Genomic DNA, 24,363 nt, shown 5'->3' on the forward strand with positions numbered 1-24,363 from the left:
CCGGTATTATCGTAACATTCCCTCTGCGCTTGCGTGCATGTCAAAATAGCGTATTCCGCTATTAACGTGCGATAAAAATGCCTTTGCGATATCTCTCTATTAAAAGATTAACATGAGAAACGAATAAAAGAGTGTTAGGAATTGAAAAATATCAAAGAAGAGAGCTTTGGTTCGATGAAGAATGTAAGCAAGCAAGAGACAAAATAAATGAACTATAAGTACACCCAAAAAATAACACGAGAAAAGTGCGAAAATGGACAAAATTAAATAAGAGATTGATGAATATTTCATCCAGATAATATTAGAGAAGCATATAAATATCTAAAACAACGTCGAGAGGGATATAAATGGCTCAATAACCTTTGAAGAAATAATAAAGAACAAATTAACAGAGCAAATACAAACAAACAGATCTCATGCAGTAGCATATCTGGGGCTGACTGAAGATCCGAACCAAAATGGTATTGATAATATACTAGCAGCAATTTTTAAAATTGCAGAACACACACTGATATACACAGGGTGTTTCATTAACAATTGTCCATATAGTAACTGAAGAAACCTTAGCACAAAATACGAAGATTTAACCTAAAACACTTATATAAAATGTGGTTCCTTACTGAGTTACAGGGTGTCTTATCTAAAAATTTAAAAAGTATTTTTGCTCAGCATTTTAAAACTATTCTACGTATCCTTTTCATACTTGTCAGAAAGTATAGGTACTGTAAAGACTACTAAATTACGTTAAACAAAGGTTTCTGGCTATTACCAGAGGCGTACGACGGGAGAAAGTGAATGGTTGACCCTTCCCAAATTCTACGCCACTGGCGGAATTGCTATTCTAGTTCAATTTTTGGATTCTCCAATACTTTCTATGAAAATAATATACTCTTCATTCGTAACAATAAAGTCATTAGTTTTCGAGATCTTTGAAGTTCAAAATGAAACGACACTGTTATTTTGATTAATGTATTGTGTCGCTTCATTTTTAATTTGAAATATCTCGAAAACTAATCATTTTATCGTTACGAATGAAGAGTATATTATTTACATAAAAAGTATTGTAAAATCAAAAATTACACTAAAATAGCATTTTCGTCAGTTGCGTAGAATGTGGGAAGGGTCAACCAGCCACTATCCCCTGTCGTACGCCTCTGGTAGTAGCTAGAAACGTTTATTTATCTTAATTTAGTAGGGTGTATAGTGCCTACACTTTCTGCCAAGTATGATAAGGATAAACCAAATAGTTTTAAAGTACTGGGTACAAATAATTTTTAAAATTTAATTATATGAATCATATCAAAAATTAACCAAAATAACTGTGCCGTTTCATATTTAACTTCAAATATCTCGAAAACTAATAAATTTATCGTTACCACTGAAGAGTATATTATTTACGTAGAAAGTATTGGAGAATCTAAAAATGGCACTAAAATAGGAATTTCTCCAGTGGCGTAGAATTTGAAAAGGGTCAACCATTCACTATCCCCTGTCGTACGCCTCTGGTAGTAGTTAGAAACATTTGTTTATCATAATTTAGTAGGGTGTACAGTAGTCGCACTTTCTGTCAAGTATGAAAAGGATACGTCGAACAGTTTTAAAATGCTGAGCAAAAATATTTTTTAAATTTTTAGATAAAACACCCTGTAGCTCAGTAAGGAACCACATTTTATTTAAGTGTTTTAGGTTAAATCTTCGTATTTTGTGCTAAGGTTTCTCCAGTTACTATATGGACAATTATTAATGAAACACCCTGTATAGACTCCTTCTTCTTGTAGTTCCATCTCCTATCGGAGGTTAGCTATCATCACGGCTATCCGTACCTTATTGGCATCTTATTGGTATATCCGCACCTTATTGGCGAACATCTTAATGCTCTTATTCTCAGCTCCAGAGGAAGGTCTCGATTAACAAACATTTTTTTCATTTTTATGAATGCCTTTCTTTCAATTTCGATGCGTGCCCTGATTTCTCTACCATGGTCGTTGTTTTCTGTTACCTAGGTTCCCAGATATTTGTAGGCATTTACTCTTTCTACTTGTTTTTCCTCGATATCTAACCTTCCTACTGTGTGTTGCTTAGAAATACAGTAGAACCTCGATAACTCGGATTAATCGGTGCCACGGCCGATCCGGGTTATCGCATATCCGGGTTAGCCGAAAATATGGTAAAAATTAATAAAATACGGTATACTTACAGATAAACTCCCTTATAATTGATATACGACTGTACTATACACAGTCACAATCGGAACGATGTTATGTTATTTAAGAACAGTGAAGACTAAGGGCCGGTTGTTCGAACGCTAATCAAAACTGATCATTATCAAATATTTAATTACAATTATATTTGATTAAGCGTACTTCTGTCAGATGTCGCATTTTGAGGTTATGTTGACTGATTTATTTTATTATTTTGGTTTTAATTTAAAATAAAACATAATTAAACTCTTTCTGATGTTAATTTCTTGTTTTTACTTACAAATCAATAATAATAATAAGCAATTTTTAATAATTTAAGAGCTGCGGCTATATTTTAATTACTGTTTTACCTACAATCAATAACTGATCAGTGTTTTACATGTATCTTTCATGTCGCGATTTGATTCCCATCAAGAAAATTGATTACAATAAATGATTGATTATAATCAACTTCTTGATTAGCGTTCGAACAACCGGCCCCTAGACCATTGTTTGAAATAAATAAAGGAATAATTTCCTACTATCGTATAGTTCAAATTACACAAATATCCATTACCTCTCAAATATTATATTACATACATTTTTTTGTTGAAATGTTTGTCTGATGAAAATCGGTCCTGGTTAGCCGGACTTCTGGGTTATCGGGGGCCGACTTATCGGGGTTCCACTGTAATCATAAACTTGATGTTGTTCTGAAGCTATTTCCTTGTGGCATTTTTATAATTACGTATTTTTTATGGGAAATAAGCCACAATTTTACTAAAAAATGAATTTATTAACATTTCGAAGCCCAAATCGGGTTTCGTTGTCAAAATACAAAATACTATTAAAATAAAACAAACATAAAAATTAGTCAGATTAAATAAATTATTAAAAGAATTTTTTTACTTAGCAACAACATTTTTGTTTATTTTAATAGTATTTTGTATTTTGACAACGAAACCCGATTTGGGCTTCGAAACGTTAATAAATTCATTTTTTAGTAAAATTGTGGCTTATTTCCCATAAAAAATACGTAATCATAAACTTGGTTTTCTTAACGTTTATTTGTAGTCCATATTTTATACTGACTGGATGTAATCTATTAACTAATCGTTGCAGTGCTTCTAGACTGTCTGCAAAAATAGCGGTGTCGTCTGCGAATCTTATGTTGTTCAAGATTTTTCCGTTTATTGATATACCCTGTTCTTCCTCTGATATTGCTTCCTTAAAAATAGCTTCGCTGTACAGATTGAATAACAATGGAGACAACACGCAACCCTGTCTAACACCTCTTTTAATTTCTATGGTTATATAGACTCCATAAACTAATAAAATAGATGTGTGGATCACAAGAGAAATACCAGACGACTCGAAACAAGCAATTGTATGTTCAATCTACAAGAATCGAGATGGGTATTTAATAAAAAGATGCACTTCATAACTCTATGTGAGCTCTACCGTATTTGGTATATGGGTCTTAAACACAAAACTGTATCACTTGATAGAACAAATCATAAGAAAATACCAGGTCTGATTCATACATACCAGAACTCTCTACAATTGGACAAGCGAGACCTGGCGCGTGACCTTGCCGTATTGTGCATTTATCGCTGTGTATTTTCAGGCAAGGTCAGCCGCCAGGTCTCATTTGTCGAATTGTACCATTGACCAATTATTCAACTTAATTGTCCCACTTTTAAGTCCTATGTTCTTCTAGTAGTGCCTTGTTTGACTTGTCGATGTAGTCGGTTTCCCCTATTTTTGAGTTCCTGGTTTCTTACTCTTCTGGTTTTCTTTTTGGCGCTTTTCTTTTTCTTTATCATTTCTTTTAGTCCTTGGTTTATATCTCTAAATCTACTCATGTACGTCTCTTCTTCAGTAGTTCTTTTTCTTAGAGCTTCTTTTTTGATATTTTCGAACTCTAGAACTTTTTCTTCTAATTATATTGTAGGTTGCATCTAATTATATTGTAGGTTGCCTATGATTGTAGGATGTTTAAAATTTTTATGTTTTCTAGACATTTTTTAAATTTGCGCACTTTGTTTTCTGTCTTTTCTTTAATTGTTGTCTCGTCTACTTCCCGTTTGCCTATTTCTATGAGTATATGGTTTTGATCTCCCGATCCTTCTATGTTATTGCTATTACTATATCCAGATGGGTTGGTAGAGCATCTCCACCTAGAAAATTAGTAGTTATATGGGCCTTACATATTATACTAAATTGTCGTTGTTGTTGCTTCCATAATGTTTAGTGGTAGAATCTGTTGACGATTATGAATTTCCAAAATCAGAAACAATAGATTAAAATTCCATAGAAGTAATTAATATATACAATTATGACAAACTGATAGAATAAATAAGAAAAAAAAACAGTTTTTTATTTATTTTATCAGAAATTTATTTTTATTGCTAAAAAATAGTATATACGTGAATGTTAAGATTGCAATTTAATAGTTAGTGAACATTGAACATAAGTCACTTGTGCTGGAAATCAAAGTTAAAAAGCGATTCATCAATATTTTGGAGACGACTGCAAAAAATCAAATAGGAGCTGTTAAAATATCAGAAAGAAGATCTATTCAGGGTAAAATAGTAGAAAAAGCTGTATGAGATTATATTATGGTTCATATTACAAGAAGTTGTAGAATCAACTTAAATAAACCAAGTCTTCAAGACTTGAATGCCATCGAATTTTGAAAATACCTTTGGTAACAAAAATTTTTAATGAAGAAGTTTACCAACTAACGCGTAAAAAGAGGAAAAATACTAGATCCTCAATTAATTATGAAACTGTTGTCAATTATAAACATAAGATAATGAGCCGGACTAGTCTTAGAAACACTTACTTATAGGAGCAGCAGAGGATATGAAAATCTAAAATAATAACTTATCTCCATCAATGCGGACAGCACTCGAAGAAAAAAGAGCATCCGTTAACAAGAATATATTACATAATAATTAATTTTCTAAATATATCAACTTAGTACTTATTAGGCACTTATATTATACCTTACAGATGGGCTAAGTCAATCCTGCAGTTACGCATTGAGCACTTTCTCATTCGACAACACATCCTGTGCAATAAAACTATTAATCTAATTTTGTGTGCTTCAGTAATCAGCTAATAATGAACTAACAATTATTTTAGGTGAGCAAGGTCTTGTTATAGGATTTCTAAATTCACTTGTACATGTTGTAATGTACTTTTACTACTTCATCGCTGCACTTGGACCCAAATATCAGAAGTACCTCTGGTGGAAAAAATACATGACATGGATCCAATTGGTGAGTATATTAAAATCTTCAGTTTAAATACACTTCTCGAAGAAATTACCGCACCACCTTTACAATGGCCAATCTTTGATATTATGTTGAATTTCCTAAACCTGTTGTTGTCCGATTTAAGTGAATTTTAAAATACATTACTGCCTTATTTTTTATAGACAAGGCGAAAACGGCGGGTTCGTTGGGAAAAATATTCCTATGAGATTTTTTTGCATAATTATATTCGTGAGACATCCCAGAAAAAGGTTCAAGAAGTCGCCCACGTGAAAAGTGGGCCAAATTTTTTTTAACAATTTTTTTTAATCAAATTGCAAAAATCAATATTTTTGGCCCGGAATATTTTTTTTGTAGATTTTTTGGACCATTCTGGATAAAAAAGTTCTCTTATAATTTTTCTCTAAAGTTGATGGTTTTCGAGTTATAAGCAATTTAAAATTGAAAAAAAAAAAAACGAAAAATGGCGATTTTCAAGGCTTAATGACTCGGTTAAAAGTTATTATTATGAAAGTAAGAAAGTGACTAAATCAAAGTTTAATGCCCCTCCTACAAGATCCCAAAGAAATTTTTGTCATTATTTTATTACTAAGGTGTTATTTTTAAGTAAAAATATTGAGCGCCATGCACGTGGTAGGCGACCGTAAATGTGAGTGCAAGTAAGATGCACAATTGGACTGCCGGAGTGGCATCTCTCTCGCACTCAGCATTTACGGCCAGCTACCACGTGAATGGCGCTCAATATTATTACTTAAAAATAACAGCTTAGTAATAAAATAATGACAAAAATTTCTTCGGGATCTTGTAGGGGGGCATTAAACTTTGATTTAGTCACTTTCTGACTTTCATAATAATAACTTGTAACCGAGTTATTAAGCCTTGAAAATCGCCATTTTTCGTTTTTTTTTTCAATTTTAAATTGCTTATAACTAGAAAACGATCAACTTGAGAGAAAAATTATAAGAGAACTTTTTTATCCAGAATGGTCCAAAAAAGCTACAAAAAAAATTGTCCCAGCTAAAAATATTGATTTTTGCAATTTGGTTAAAAAAATTTTTAAAAAAAATTTGGCTCACTTTTCACGTGGGCGACTTCTTGAACCTTATTCTGGGATGTCTCACGAATGTAATTTTTTTCCCAACAAACCCGCCGTTTTCGCTTTGTCTATTAATATTTTTGCTAGACAGGTGAATTGTCATTGTATACCGGGTGTACCAATCAAACTCAAATCAAAATAGAGCAATTTTTTTCATTTTTTTAATCAAACCGTCTTTGTTTAAACAAATTAAAAATTGTTGTTACAATAAACAAATTAATTTTTTAGAACAAAACTAAATAATTTTTGTCATTTAATTTTTGTCAATTACTCTATGGGGATCCGACGAAATAATTTTTTTATTTAGCTTAACGCCTCGACAACTAACGGCCATTGGCATTACATTTTTTAACGTATACCTAGCGATTTTGAACTTTGAAATTCTATTTTCTTTAACTTAGTTTTTCTATTTCTTCAACCTAGTCAAAGAGAACCGAAATAAAAAGGTAATAGTTAGAAGATTACCATCCTATTTGTTATAACTTCATCGTAAATGCCGGCCAACTTTGACCGGTTGTATCTCAGGAAACACTCCTCGCAAATAAACTTTTGTTCTTTTAGAAGAAGCTTCCTTACACTTCCTTTCCAATACCGTTTTCTTTATTTAAATTAATCTGATAGTGGCCGAAATATTTTATTTGTTCATAGGCGAAAAAAATTGTTTATAACTTCTTTATAACTAGCGGTCCCGAGACCGCTCACATGGTCCAATGTTAATTCTGTATAGTTCATTAAATAGGTATATTATGACAAGCCTTTTCATATCTGCATATTGGTAGATGGTTATTATAGCGACCACATATTTTTAATTAACAATTTAGTTGTTGCTACTATTTGTTAGATTGCCACCGGCTTCGGGAAGTATAATATACTAGAAAAAAGCTTTTATGTCACCAAGCTAATTAATTATTAATACATGATTACGTTCCTAAAACTCTTCGGAGTTACGAAGTAGTTACTATATTTGAAAAAGATAAGATTTCGGAGCGCTAATTTGTTTAGAAGCAAAATAGCACACTTTCTGCCGACTTTGTATACCCATGTTATTAATATATTATACAATCATAAGATTCAATTCCAGTAATAAAATAACTGCTAAACAACTTTTTCTTCTTTTTTTCCAATTTGTCCAGAGTAATAGAAATCATATATGAATTTAGTAGATATGGTTAGTTTAACCGCACTTAATTTAAGAAGTGTTTATAAATATTTAAACTTTATGGCTGAAACAGTAAAGACTTTTTATGTGTAGTTGATTTCACTACTTTCGCGTAATTAAAAGAATAAAGACAAAAAATAGATCTTAATGGTTTTGTTCTGTTGCCTTAATTAAAACTGCTTAGAAAAATTACATTTATATAAAGGCACGTATTCACTATGTTGGCGTTCCGCGCTCCCTGCAACTGCTCCAATCGATACGGCATGCTCTACATATAAACCACCACCGATTGGAGCGCCGAGGCGGAGCGCACACTCTTGCACGGTCCGGGAGGCGAATTTACAAAACCTATACTATTTCAGTCATGGGGGCGACTGAATTCGAGTAGGTTTTGTATGCAGAATATTAGTTACATATCCTATGCTATTTAGGTCCAGAAATTAACTGTATCGGTGTAGGATTTGTAAGCGAAATTTTTTATTATTATTGAGCAAATGTCTATACTGTTTCAGTCATGTAAATAAAACTAATCAAATATTTACTAAGTGGATTTATTATTATATCATAAAATTTAGATATATTTTAAAAATTAAAATTAATAATATATATTCGGATAATATTAAAAATTAAAAACAAATGAATAATTACTAATATACGAATATATACAGTATGTCCCTGTAAGTTGGAACCATATGGAACACTTTTTTATTATTGATTTTACGAAAAAAAAAGATATTCTTCATAAAACGTTATGCATGGTCTAAAACCGAAGATGCAATCATCTGATATTGAGTTTTATCAATAGTATACGAGGGATTTTAAAAAATATGAATTTGTCTCAAGAGTAAAATACCTTTATATATTTCACAAGATTGAAAATTGTTATTACAAAAATTTGTTTGAACTTAAAAATAATTTTCAAACATGCAACTACATTCTTCTAATTTGAAAAAAAAAATGGTAGAATGCACGCCGAATTTAAAAGACTTCCAGATATATTAAAAAAAAGATCAATGTCCCTCGAATACCACAGTGCTGAAAAAATTTGTGACAACATTGGAAAAAATGAAAACTCCGTCACAAATAGTATCTATGTTTTCTCACACAACTAGATTTGCCAGGAACCGAAAAATTCGAGTACAACCTACCGCTATAGCTCGAAGAAAGGATAGGGGACTAAAAGGTCAGAATCGCATACAGTCTGGAAGACCAACCATTCTGGAAAAAAAAGAAAAAGAAGAAACCTCACAAGATTAGCTTAAGCATAGAAAAAAAACACTGGCTTAACTCTGTTCAATAATTTAGTAAGTATCTAATATTAGTAAATACCCATGTTAGATATTTTTTAATTCTTATACAATATGTCCCACTAAGTATAAACCTTATGGAAAACTTTTTTATTATTACTTTTACGAAAAAAAGTTGTTCTTTATAAAAAGTTTTGCATGGTCGAAAACCTAAGATAAAATCATCAGATATCAAATTTTATCAAAAGTATACGAGGTATGTCAAAAAATATGATTTTCTCTCAAGAGTAAAGCACCTTTATATTCCACAATATTGAAAATTGTTATTATCGAAAGTTGTTTGGAATTAAAAATTATGTTCTAATGCACAATTATCTTCTTCTAATTGAAAAAAAATTGAAGATAAATAACATCATTTTTATTTTTAACTCCGAAATTATTAATTTTACCAAAAAAAGTTATTCTTTATAAAAAGTTTTGCACGTGCTAGAAAATAAGATTCAATAATAATATTTCGCATTTTATCAATTTTATACGGGGTATGTCAAAAAATAATATGAATTTCGCTAAAGAGTAAAATACTTTTATTTTGCACAATATTGAAAAATTTTATAATAAACAGTTGTTCAGAATTCAAAAACATGTATCAGTATACAATTACATCTTTTTAATTGAAATATTGTGAACTATAAAGGTATTTTACTATTGAACAAAATTTATATTTTTTGACAAACTTTGTATACAATTGATAAAATTTGATAAATTATGGTTGTATCTTAGTTTCTTGACCATGCAAAACTTTTTATAAAGAATAACTTTTTTTCGTAAAACTAATATCGAGAAAATTAATTTGAGATAATTTGAGAAATTTTCAATTTTTTTTTTAATTAGAAGAATGTAGTTACATAGTAGAACATTATTTTTAAGTCCAAATAAATTTTCATAATAACAATTTTCAATCTTGTGAAATATATAAAGATACTTTACTCTTGACAAAAATTCATATTTTTTGACATCTCTCATATACTATTAATAAAACTTAATATCAGATGAGTGCATCTTCGGTTTTAGACCATGCAGAACTTTTTATGAAGAATATGTATCTTTTTTTGTAAAATCAATAATTAAAAAGTTTTCCATATGGTTCCAACTTACAGGGACATACTGTATATATTCGTATATTATTAATTATTCATTTGTTTTTAATTTTTAATATGATCCAAATACATATTATTCATTTTAATTTTCAAGAAGCATATCTAAATTTTATGATAATATAATAATAAATCCACTTGGTAAATATTTGATTAGTTTTATTTACATGACCGAAACAGTATAGACATTTGCTCAATAATAATCAAAAATTTCGCTTACAAATCCTCCACCGATACAGTTAATTTCTGAACCGAAATAGCACAGGATATGTAACTAATATTCTGCATACAAAACCTACTCGAATTCAGTCGCTGCCGTGACTGAAATAGTATAGCTTTTGTAAATTCGCGTCCGGGAGCGCTAACGTATCCGCTGTGTGGAGAAGTTGCAGGAACGTGGAGCGCCGACATAGTGGATACGTGCCTTTATGTAACAAAATGACAATAAAAATAAAAGACGATATTAAAGTCTTATGTATAACAATGTATTGTATTGTGACGATATATTGAGTATAGAGAGCAAAAACCTGTGCTGATTATAATAGAACCATCAGTTTGTTAAGCCATTTGTTCAAAATTTTTCTAAAGGTAATACATGGCCACATCTATAATAAATGCGAGGAATACCTAGATGACACACAGTTTGGTTTCCGTAACGGGTTTGGAAAGGGAGGCATTGTTTGGGATGAAAGTACTTGCTCAAAGATATCTTTAGATATGAACTGTCGTTTATGAATTTCCAAAAGGCGTTTGATCGTGATAAGCACTTTGTATTGATTGAAGTTCTAAGAGACATTGACTTGGACGGCGGAAACGTTCGCATAATTGCAAATTTTCTTAATATTAAAAGAGGAATATGGCAGGTATGTCTCCTGTGGCCCCTGTTTTTTAATGTTTAGTCCGAAAAATTTCGAGAAATGCACTTTCTTAAAAACATGTAGGAATAATAATTATTGTCAACGGTGAAATCATCAACAATTCGTGATATGCGGACGACGTCACAGTACTCATAGCTTCTACGCAGGAAGATCTACAAACATTACTTGACATTGTCGTTGAGAGCTTTACGGAAGCAGGTCTGGATCTGAACATAGTGAACATACGGAAAATCCAAAATTGAGCAAGTTAGAGCCGCTTTTAGAAGGTTGTTCAACGTATTATGAAACAGAGACCTAAAGAGAAAACTATGTACAGCGTGTCTACTTAAAGTTGGAAACCTTTTTGGAAACTTTTTTATTATTAACTTTAAGAAAAAAGTTATTCTTTATAAAAAGTTCTGCATGCTCTAAATCCTAAGATTTAAGCATCATATATCAAATTTTATCAATATTATACGAGGCATGTCAAAAAATATGAATTTCGTTCAAGGGTAAAGTACCTTTATTTTTCTGAATATCGAAAATTCTTATTATGAAAAGTTGTTTGAAATTAAAAACCAATATTAAATATGCAATTACATGTTTATAATTAAAAAAAAATATTTTACAATTTTTTCTCAAATTTATGAATAGGTACCAAACACAACGAACTGTCAATACGGATGGAATGGGCATGAAGCGAATTTAATGCTGCCAACATACAAGAGAGAGGTCCTAGAGACAGACAAAGAATGCCAGGTAAAATTTGACAGGCCGTGTAATTTGAGTTGCCTATATAAACTTAAATCGGGGAAATGGACCTCACATTTTTTTAACTTTAATTTTTAAATACTGCCTATCAGCCCTAGTTAAATAATAAATACCAAGTTAAAAAAATATGAGGTCCATTTCCCCGATTTAAGTTTATATAGGCAGCTCAAATTGGGCCTGTCAAATTTTACCTGGCATTCTTTGTCTCTCTCTAGGATCTCTCTCTTGTATGTTGGCCGCAATCTTGCTCAGAGACATGTTAAGGATAGACCGGGCTAGTCATATGCCACTCAATGCATCGAGGTGTAACGTCGACATAGGATTGAGTGGTCTAGCCATCTTTGTCTGTCACATACGCGGGGTCGCTTGGTTAAAAGAGATAGATAGACCACCGATCAACTGTTTCCATGCTGTTTCCGCGTTACGCTTTCTGGTGAGTATGCCGAGTCTACGCTTAATATGTCAATGATCTCGCTTCACTGTTTGAATGGGACGGGGCCATTCAATCCGTATTGACAGTTCGTTGACCAAACATCGTTTTTATTATAAATATGATTACTCCTGTATTATTCATTTTACGAAAAAACGTTATTCTTCATAAATAGCTCAGCATGGTCTATTTAAGATACAACCATGATAAATATATAAACCTTTATTAATTTTATACGAGGTGTGTCAAAAAATATGAATATCGCTCATGAGTATAGTATCTTTATATTTCACAATATTTCAAGTAGAAGGATGTAATTGCATATTGAAACATAGTTTTTAATTCTAAACAACTTTTTGTAATAACAATTTTCAATATTGTCAAAAATAAAGGTACTTTTACTACTAAGTCAAATTCACATTTTTTGACCTACCTATAAAATTAATAAAATGTGATATCTGATGATTGCATCTTAGGTCTTAAAACATACATAGCTTTTTATAAGGAATACCTTTTTTCGTAAAAGTGATAATAAAAGAGGTGTCATATGTGTAATAAATAAAAACGAAGTTAAGTACATATCCATAAATTTGAGAAAAATTTGGAAAATATTTTTTTTTTTTCAATTAGAAGCATGTAATTGCATATCTGATCTTAGTTTTTAATTCCAAACAACTTTTCGTAATAAGAATTTTCCATATTGAGAGAAATAAAGATACTTTACACTTGAATGAAATTCACACTTTTTGACATACCTCGTATAATATTGATAAAATTTGATGCGTGATGATTGAATCATAGGTTCTAGAGTATGTAGAACTTTTTATGAAAAATAACTTTTTTTGTAAAATTAATAATAAAAAAGTTTTGCCTATGTTTCCAACTTAAGTAGACACGCTGTATAATAGTTTTAATATATTAATCTACTAGTTTTATAGTTTAATATCTTAATAGCTAAAATGTCTCCAGATTTATTGTAATTTAATAAATATTTCTGAGATTTAAAATTACGATATAACACCAAGTACAACATACACAAACCAGCTTGGTATACTTATGGTAGGGGAGCACATTTTTTCGAATTATGGATAGATGGCGTTATAATCGGAAAAAAACGATTGGTGGAAATGGAAAATTAAATTAAAAAATGGCAAGCGCCCACTAAAATGGAAAACTTATTTTGGTTTTAGGACCTACTCTTCACAACCCAATAGGTCTTCATAACGCTCGAGTGACTGCACATTTAGCATATTTTGCTCCCCTATTAGTACACTTCGCGTCAAAAAAAACTGGTACACTTTTTTTCCCAATGTAAACCTGTTTTCAGACTGGACACAATGGCTCGTGAATCACGACGTTGTTGCCAACACAGATAATGGAATTGCACTAAATCTAAATACAAAAAATAATGTTCAAAAATCATGGTGGTGAATTGTCAAACGGGCTATAGGTAACTCAATGTAAAATTCTAAACTGTTAAAGTCCTGTTTCCCTAATCATTTTACAACAAAAGTCATGAGAAGCTATTTGTAGAGGATTAAAATCTGTATTAAAAACAAAAGCTAAAATTGTTCTAGGATTTAAACACATTCCAACATTTTGAAAAATACCTACATTTGCCACAGTAGGTATGTGTGTAAAAGTTAGGCCCACGTTATTATTTACCTGATTGTTCGCACACTATTGACTGAATAAAACATCTATATTATTATTACTTTCTCCTCAACTGAGGCTATTTTATCAATTTTATAATTTTTTAAACAAGAAATGATAAAATAAAAAATTTGACAGTTCAAATTGTCAATATTTATAACTTCACTGTGACCGAATACAACCGATACACATTGTGGTAATGTGTGTGGCCTAACTTTGGTGTATTTCTGTGAAAAATTATTATATTTTTACAAAATTTTGGAATATGTTTAATTATATTTTGAATATAATTACAATGTAACATTTCAATGGACTAAAATGTCTTCATTTTTTTCGAATACTTAAAAAACTAATAGGTACCTAAGTATTTTTGAAAAATTTAAACGCAAAATGAAATATATTATATTACCGAGGGCCGAAAGTCCCTTAGAATAAATAAAAAAAAATTTTTGAATGAAATATTTGCAATTAAACATCACTAAATTTTCTCTTTATTTTCCCCCTGTAACTTATTAAAATAAACATAGAAGTTTTCAGGGACTATCGGCCCTCAGTAATAATGTAGTCTTTCATTCTGCGTTTAAATTTTTCAAAAATATTCATTATATTTCTCATGAATCGAAAAAAATGAATACATTTAATAAAACACAACTATGTCCCTAATATTTCAGCAGTTTCGAATTTTATTGTAATACAGTGAAACTTGGATAATTCGAATCTCAGGGGACCGTTAAAAAAATTCGAATTATCCGAAAATTCGAATTAAAAAATAAATCTACAAAAACAAGGATTACCTACAAAAACATCTGCAAATCATAAATATCAGTAGTTGATTAGCAAAAAAACAGTAGTTGATCATTTTTATCGCTTGGAGAGGTTTTTGTTCCTATTCTTGCCCGAGTTTTGTCAACCTAAAAAAATTGGCTAACAAAATTCGGCCAAAAATACCAATTAAAACATTTGCAAGCTATAAAAAGGACTGACTTTATTTTTTCCAAAGAGATCCGAAATTTTTAGCTACTTTTTAGAATTTAGCTTCTCAGTAATGACAAAAGATTCTAAGATATTCAGAAAAGGTAGCAGAAAAGTTCGAACTATCCAAAATATAATTCGAATTACTCACGACGTTTTACCATTACTTATATAGGAAATGCTAGGGACCAGAATAAAAATTCGAATTAAAGAAGATTTCGAATTATGGAAGTTCGAATTAAGCAGGTTCCACTGTACATAATATTTAAGTTCCACACTTGTTCACTGTAAAAGTTATTCATTTTGTATTAATTTCAAATTTTAATTTTTTCAGTGTGCTTTATTTATTAGTATCCCACAACTCTAAAAGAGTTTTGTACTACACTTTACGAGAAACCCTTCACACTTCTCGATTTTAAATTAAACATAATAATTTAATGTCAAGTCTAGAGTTGTTATCTGTCATTCATGTCATATCTGTCATAAATTATAATAGAACACAAATTAATTTATGGGTACTTAATTGAGATGATGGAACATTACAAAATTACTAAAATAATTTTTTAGGATGCATGTTTAAATAAATGTGACTGACTAATCGAGAATGCTCGATTTTGTTTTAATTTTTAGTAAACTACTAAAAACTTGCGGTCTGCCGCCCAGTCCTGCTTTTAGCTGGTTTGATATAATATTTTAGTTGAACTGGCAACGTTGCCTAGAAATATGAATAACATATGTTATAAGACCAGTTTACACAACTAGAAAAACACGATTTTCGGTTATAAGACTTGTACCAGTTTTTTTTTGACGCGAAGTGTACAATATTTGACTATATTTCAACATTTTAATTATTTTACTTATTGATCTCCATTTTTCAGACCCAATTCTGCATAATGTTGGCATACCTAGTCTTCATCATCGCCATCGATTGCAAACTCCCCAAGGCGCTCACCTTCTTCTTCGTCGGCAACGTAGTAATCTTCCTCTACCTCTTCAGCGATTTCTACAGGAAGGCGTACAATGCAAAACCTAAAAATCCCATCGAGGTCGGACCTGCATCAGTCATCCAACCAGCTACAGAAAAAGTGAAAGCACACTAGATTAGTACTTGATTATTTATTTTTTGTTGTATATTACGAATAATACAGGGTGTTCTTATTTCAACCAAAATAAGACGCGTGATACAGCTTTGACATAGTGGTACTTTAAAACTTAAGAGCGCGTCAGCAATATTAATTCAAGAGATAGTAGCCGCACCGTTTTTCGAAAGTTCTGCGAACTGTTGGCAACAGTGCTTCGGCAGTTCGTGACACTATCAACGACGAAGGCATAATATTGTGATAATAATATACTCATAGGCGCTCTAAATGCTGCCAAATCAGTCAGTTAAGTTCGATTTCTTGTTATAGATAATCGATTATAGTAGTTCTGATGTGCCACATAATCTAGGCATGGGATAAAAAAGTTTATTTGACGAAATTGTATTTTTTTATTCTGCTTAATAGCGCTACAGACTCGTTTTTGTAAGATTTTAATTAATTGTAGAGTAATTTCCACATACTAACATGTTGCTCAAATTGGGCTCTGTACCGCCATTCTTTACTATATTATAGTCCGTCCACTATAACTTTTCCCATGCGGTACGATTCATTTTCAATCAAATTAAGTCAAAACAGAAAGTGAAACGTACGCCGATGTGTGTAGTATATAGTATACAGTATACAAAATGTATATACACATCGACGTTCGTTTCAATTTATGTTTTGACTTAATTTGATTGAAAATGAATCGTACCGCATGGGAAAAGTTATAGCGGACGGACTATACGTATAGGTATGTGTGCCAAATAACTCGACATAATTTTCAAAATTAAAGCTACAATCTTGGAACGCGTTTTCCGTCTTGATGACGTGCTGATGTAGCCTCTTAAGAATTATGTCAATTCTGTATCATTTTTCTGTAGTGTTTTACCTTATTTTATGTGGATATACACACTGTATGTTGCATTGTACATAGTAAGTATGTATTGTACATACACTAAATATTTACTAAGAAAATAATAAAAACTTGTGCAGAAACTGCTATATCTTTTGCTCAAATTGCAATACCGGAAAACAAGAACTACATAAACGAAAGTAAATTACAGTGGAACCCCGATAAGTCGGCCTCCGATAACCCGGAAGTCCGGCTAACCCGGACCGATTTTCATCAGACAAAACGAACATTTTTTTACTTTTACGAAATTTTTTACCCAGAAATAAACAATACTGTACAGTTGAGTCCCTGAATCTTTACCCGTGCGTCATCATTTAAACCATACGAAATCAGTCGATGATAAGTCGGAAATTGAAATTTACTAAACGCAACAGCAAGTGACAGCAAGTGACTTGCTAAATGATGACGCACGGGTAAAGATTCAGGGACTCAACTGTATACAACTGCACTTAATTTAGATGTACTGCGCACATGTATTTCATGTTTTTGCAATTATAATGGAGTTTATCTGTAAGTACACCGTGTTTGATCAATTTTTACCATAAACTCCGGCTAACTCGGATTTTCGATAACCCGGATGGGCCCCGGTTTCGATTAATCCGACTTATCTAGGTTCCATTGTAATAGTTTTTTTTTACAAAATAACAAAGAGGACTGTGAAATAAGTGCTTTAGTTGTGAGGTGCGCATTATAATCTTTTGCTGATGGCCATTTTATTTATTAGTACAGGTCGACAGAAATATCTGAAGCCGCCAAGGTCAAACCGATCGAAACCTTTGGTTACGCGACGTTGTCAGATCAATCAGGTTTCAAAGGTTCTTCGGCTTTGTGTTTGTTACCTGTTTCACAGTAAAATTTCCTTCTGCTTTCTCCTGCTTTTAAAACATTGTGTATAATTTCAAGGGAATGTGCACTTAATGTCCTTTTTTCACGGCCCTTATAATATTCATGTTTATTAAAAAAATATTAAATGTATTCTAAATAAACAACTACCCGACGATTTTATCCGGCAATGTCACAAAACCACTGATTTCGAGCACAATGCATTTTAAATGGATGTTTACTCTTTGCACCAACGAGTTTAACTGAAATCCCTCTCATTGATTTGCTACCTAGGTGACCTTCGTGGTTTTAGATATTTCTGTACAATTGTAAGCGACTCTTTAAAGTAATCTAAGATTACTTTACATAGTCACAAGGCATACGCGCGAAAGATTTCGTTAGTCCCCACATAACAATGACGTTCGTATCATGTTCTAAGCATATCCTACCAACATTCGTCGAAGTATGTCCTTTTTAGTATATGCGTAGTACAAGCATAGCATGTACCATAAAAAACATTCTAAATTTCATGTTCTTTGCATGTGGTTCAAAGAATATTCTTTCACCGAATATACTGAGTACGTTCGTGTACGTAGTATCTCGGAATGTTCGTAAAAGTTTATTCTTAGAATATACCTTAATCGAATATTCTTAGTATATGCGTAAGTATATGCAAAAGTATATGCTTAACACATACTTGTATATACTTTTAAAATATCTTAAAAAGAATATACTGTATATACCTATTGGAAGAAGAATAATGTTTAACCTATAGATTATCAACTTCGCGTTAAGAATAATTAATAAAGTTTAGGTATTTTGGTAGGTACTACTGAACTATCTAATTCATTTTTTTAAACCGTTTTAATTGTATGGAAAAAAGGTTAAAACTTAATTCTATTGAAGAAAAATGAGAAATTCTCATTTCGTTTTCAATTGAAATGAATATACCATTTTCATTTGAGTTTATACCATGAGTATTTTTAAATACCTATAATTTTCGGGAATAATAAGGGCAAAATATGAAAATAGCTTCCAGTACAGTTGAGTACAGTTATGTAGTTATTATACATTAGGCATGTTATTATACATTAGGCATTTATGTCTACGCTGTTAGGACGAAGCGAAGACGAAGTATTTCTAGCTACAAGGACTAAAACATTTTTAAGAACATAAAAAGCAGCTTGAAAATAATAAATTCATATTGGTACTTCAATATTTCCTAAATACCTAGTAAGTAAAATATGTATAATGTATATAATAGATACCTATAAATTTTAGTAATTTACATACATATTATATGTATGTATTTGGCTATTATATAATATATAAACAGCATTTTTATTTTGATGTGCACATAATAACTAAATATATTACTTATATTTTATATATACCTACTTACCCATATAATATTTATTAAACATAGGTACCCATATAACTAACTAAAGTTTATATATTTTATACTTACTTTTTACGAAATATTGTAGAATGTAATAACTACATTCTCATATGCAATTAGAATATGTAAATAATATAATATATTAGTAGAACCTAGGATGAGATTGGGTGATGTTGAAAACATGCTTCTGAGAAATATAGCACATCCATTCTAAGTATATAACACTTCCTGGGAATATTCTTCCCATATACTAAAAATATGTGCGATAGTACATTCTAAGTATATAACTAGAAGGTATATAGCACTTCCTTGGAATATTCTTCCCATATACTAAAAATATGTGCGATAGTACATTCTAAGTATATAAATAGAAGGTTTATAGCACCTCCTTAGAACCTTCTAAAAAGTATGTTCTTGGTACTTATATACTGAAAAGAAGTGCGATAGTACATTCTAAGTATATACATAGAACGTTTAAGTACTGTAATGTAGTATCTATATGCTCAGTATCTGCTCTGCACATTCGCAATGGTAATTACGCATATTCTCATATTATTATATACTTTTTCTGAAAAGTATGTTCTATGAATCTACTAAGAACATGAAATTGTTATGTGGGTCAATGGTGTACAAAAGCTGCTAATATATTTTTACGAAACCAGAAACAATGATAGTAAATTAAAGTTATTAAATATTAAATTAAATAATTTAAATCAATATTTTATAAGTATTTTTTAATGTGTAAATAAACGTTTTAGCCTGAATAAATGTTTATAGAAATATCTAAAAAATTTTATTACATTGTTGTTTTGTAAAATATAGATCACATAGTTGATTAAAACAGTTTAAAAACTGAATTGTTTTTTAATTGTTTTGTAATTACAAAAATTTTGAATAACGTCATCAATAACACATAAAAATAACATCATAAAAATCTTCTTCCTAATTTGAATTACCACTGTCGTCAGGTTTTCATAGACGTTATAAGGTTTTCCAATTAGTAATCAGAATTTTCCGAGTTTTTGGGGAACTACTTTAAAGAGAATCAATTGAGTAAATAATATTTTATTAGATATCAATTATAGCTATCGTGAAAAATAAAAAATATGCAAACAATGCAAACGTCTTCTTCTTCTTCTTTTTCTTCTTCTCCTTTTCCTTTTTTTTTTCTGTAGAAAATGATCCTGTCCATGATCCCTCCATTAGCCAATTTCGCTACATTTTCTGAGTCCTTTATTTCGACACCAGGACTCCAGTTTCTCTTGGTGTATCCACTTTCTTTATTCAATCTCTGAAAGAAATTCCATTTTGTCGCCTGCTGTCGAGCTCATTTGTTTCAAGTCCTAATTTTAACAGATACTAAGCCGTTTACTCATTGAAATGAAACCTGGTTGTTACCTGGTACCCATAGTTAAGTGGCGTCCTTATTTTTCACTCAAATCGTGCTTAACTTACACAATTTATGACCAGAAGAAGCATGATGACACCCTTCGCCTCGATAAGACTTCAAGGTACTCAGAAAAGTCAGTAAACACTTTATAATATTTCTTTATACAGTGCTGTGGAATAAGTGTTGCCCCCCTGTTAATTAACTTGTTTATTTTAAGAATATAAACAAAACGCTTGGACAGGTCGATTTTTAAACTAATCCTAGTATATCCCAGCATCAACGTTTCGAACTTTACGCGATCCCTCTTCAGGTGACAGGCATAACTTTGATTTTTTTAAATGGTAAAGTACATCATGTGACACCTCATTTAACAGCTTTTAAAATACTGATTTCAAAAATGTATAATACTTTATTCCTTTTTGAGGTCGCAGGCCCAAAATTTCGGTCGAACTCTTTTTAAACGCATTTATTTTTTCGAATTCTGAGAAAACTAATAAGTAATTTTGAAAAATTTAAACGCAGAATGAAAGATTAGATTATTACCGAGTGACAGTCCCTTAGAATGAACAAAAAGTTTCTTTTGAATGATATATTTGAAATTAAAAATCACACTAAATTTTCTCTTTTTTCCACCACTGTGATTTATTAAAATAAACATTATATGAGTTCTCAGGGACTTTGGACCATCTAGAATACTGTAATATTTCATTCTGCGTTTAAATTTTTCAAAAATATTTATTAATTTTTTCAGGATTCGAAAAAAATGATTGCATTTAGAAATAATTCGACCAAAATTTTGCGCGTACGCTCTCAAGCAGGATTAAAGTATTATACATTTTTGAACTCAGTATTTTAAGAGCTTTTAAATGAGCTGTCACATGATGTACTTTCCCATTTAAAAAAATCAAAGGTATGGCTGTCACCTGAAGAGGGATCGCGTAAAGTTCGAAACATTGATGCTGTAATATACTATAGTTAGTTTAAAAATCGACCTGTCCGAGCGTTTTGCTTATATTTTTAAAATAAACAAGTTAACAGGGGGGGCAACACTTATTCCACCGCACTGTATAAAAAACTTAACAGAATTGAAACTGAATAGGGAGGAACAAGTACAATGAAAGAAATTGAGCTGCTACTGACACCTAATAAGAATAAACACAAACACTTAACACGGAGAAACTGACAGATATATCAAAAAGAATAGAGGGCGATCAAATAAATAACATAGAAAAAAAATGTTGTTCTGAAGCTATTTCCTTGTGGCATTTTTATAATTACGTATTTTTTATGGGAAATAAGCCACAATTTTAATAAAAAATGAATTTATTAACGTTTCGAAGCCCAAATCGGGTTTCGTTGTCAAAACACAAAATACTATTAAAATAAAACAAACATGTTGTTGCTAAGTAAAAAAATTCTTCTAATAATTTATTTAATCTGACTCATTTATATTGGCAATTCAGACGTATATTATACATTTTAAAGTAGAAGACTTTAAAATGATATCGCCAATATTTATGAGTTGCGTTCCTGGGACGACTTTACTAAAAGATAGTTCATTCGATTACATGAAATCAATCCCAACTCAAGAATATCCGTCGCAAAAAAATCATAGCATGTGATCTGTCTTTAAAAAGACAACCAAATGTAACGATGACAGTAAAATTCTCGAGTTAGAATCTATAATTTATTAATTTAAATTAAATAATTTACTATGGAATCTCTAACTCGAGAATTTTACTGTCATCGTTACATTTGGTTGTCTTTTAAAGACAGATCACATGCTATGATTTTTTTGTGACGGATATTCTTGAGTTGGGATTGATTTCATGTAATCGAATGAACTATCTTTTAGTAAAGTCGTCCCAGGAACGCAACTCATAAATATTGGCGATATCATTTTAAAGTCTTCTACTTTAAAATGTATAATATACGTCTGAATTGCCAATATAAATGAGTCAGATTAAATAAATTATTAGAAGAATTTTTTTACTTAGCAACAACATGTTTGTTTTATTTTAATAATATTTTGTGTTTTGACAACGAAACCCAATTTGGGCTTCGAAACGTTAATAAATTCATTTTTTATTAAAATTGTGGCTTATTTCCCATAAAAAATACGTAATTATAGAAAAAAAAAAGCACACAGAAGACAAGAAAAAATAAACAAAAGAGATTACAAGCGAGAACTAGATTTAATTTTAATAAATCTTTAACCTACACTTTCGTTTTTCGACTTCTGTTCATCGACCTTCTTTTTATTTCTTCTTTTGCTTTTTCTTCTGTTTATCTACCTTCCATTGATATCTTTATTAACTACATTTTAATAGTTATATTTAATAATTCTACTTATATTCATTTATGTTCTCTTTATCTCCCGTTCTTTCTATTCCTTTATTTATTGCTTTCTTTCTCTAGTTCTAGATATGGTTTTTAGAGACTCCATGGGCATCTTTTCAACAAATTGCTTAGCCCCCAAGAATTAAGTCTCTATTTACTAAAAATCTTCTTTTTCTTTTTCGTTCTCCTTATAAACAATTCTACTTGTTCATTGACGGATTCATATCTCTATGAAAGGTTGTTACTCTATCTTTCTGGAGTTTCATGTCTGTTATCTGCCCCGTTCTCTTTTCTTTTTAGTGTCCATACGTTTATACACTGTACGTTACATTTTCTTCTACTACCTTCACTTCTCTTTCCTATAAATATTTGTTCTTTCTTTTGCTAAAATTGCATAGGAATATTATGCCACAATACTTTGTTTTATTCTTTTTTTCCGTTATTGCAAACAATACAATACTTAAAAAATATTGTTTTTAGTACCTGTTTAGAGGGACCAATATTGAAGTACGTGTAGTTTATTTAAATAAAGTTTAGAAAATTTACGAAATGTTAAAAATTGGTTATATTGTTTATGTAATAATGTATATATGTAAGGCATAACTGTTAACTTGTGTTAAGTGATAACTTTAAAAAGTTTGATATTTCTCAAATATTTATAATAAAATTTACTGAACTGTAAAAAATACTTCTTACACTGTTAAAAATTGAACTGTATACAGTTTCCTGAACTGCCAAACCGAAAATTGTAATCTACAGCCAGGGCAAGATTTTGAACATCAATGTACAGGATGACTCTTAGAGAGAGCTTCACATTTTGCAGAATGTTCTTGTTAGATATGTTACACTGTTAAAAAATTAGCTCTTGTTGGAAATGTTTGATTCTTTATTACAACACAAATATTGATTCCATCCTGTATGTATCTGTTACCATTCGAATATACATATTTATTGTTTTAAAAATTTATAAAATAGAATGTTTGTATGGTCCAATATATGTTTTATATATAATTGGACGATGTATTATACTTTATGTGAGGTGAAAATTAAATCAAAGTTTACGAAATTACTTGAGTTTTTTTATTACTTTGACCATTAGTTAAATAATATCCACAGAGTGTTTACGAAAGTTGGCAGCATATTTAAAACTTATTTAATTTTACGAAAAAACATAATATGGTTATTATTAATTAACTTTTATATTATATTAATTAATATACAGGGTGTTTCATTAATAATTGTCCATATAGTAACTGGAGAAACCTTAGCACAAAATACGAAGATTTAACCTAAATACTTAAATAAAATATGGTTCCTTACTGAGTTACAGGGTGTTTTATCTAAAAATTAAAAAAAAATTTGCTGAGCATTTTAAAACTATTCGACGTATCCTTTTCATACCTGGCAGAAAGAGTGACTACTATACACACTACTAAATTATGATAAACACACGTTTCTAGCTACTACCAGTGGCGTACGACATGGGATGGTGAATGGTTGACCCTTCTCAAAGTCTACTGCACTTGAGGAATTACTATTTTAGTGCCATTTTTAGATTCTCCAATACTTTCTACGTAAATAATATACTCTCCATTGGTAACGATAAAGTCATTAGTT

The 24,363-nt window shown here is 30.6% G+C and overlaps 1 protein-coding gene across 1 annotated transcript in view; it reads left to right on the forward strand.

Annotated features, from left to right (window-relative positions):
• LOC126881678 (elongation of very long chain fatty acids protein AAEL008004) overlaps positions 1-23,815 on the forward strand; it is a 149,561-nt gene extending 125,746 nt beyond the window's left edge. The window contains exons 5-6 of the mRNA XM_050646081.1: positions 5,331-5,467; positions 15,679-23,815. Coding sequence (XP_050502038.1) covers positions 5,331-5,467; positions 15,679-15,900 — 359 coding nt within the window. The 3' untranslated portion in view covers positions 15,901-23,815. The remainder of the gene's footprint in view (positions 1-5,330; positions 5,468-15,678) is intronic.
• Positions 23,816-24,363: the final 548 nt, after the last annotated feature.

The sequence above is a fragment of the Diabrotica virgifera genome, chromosome 3 (genome assembly GCF_917563875.1).
Source record: "Diabrotica virgifera virgifera chromosome 3, PGI_DIABVI_V3a".
Lineage (NCBI taxonomy): Eukaryota > Metazoa > Arthropoda > Insecta > Coleoptera > Chrysomelidae > Diabrotica > Diabrotica virgifera.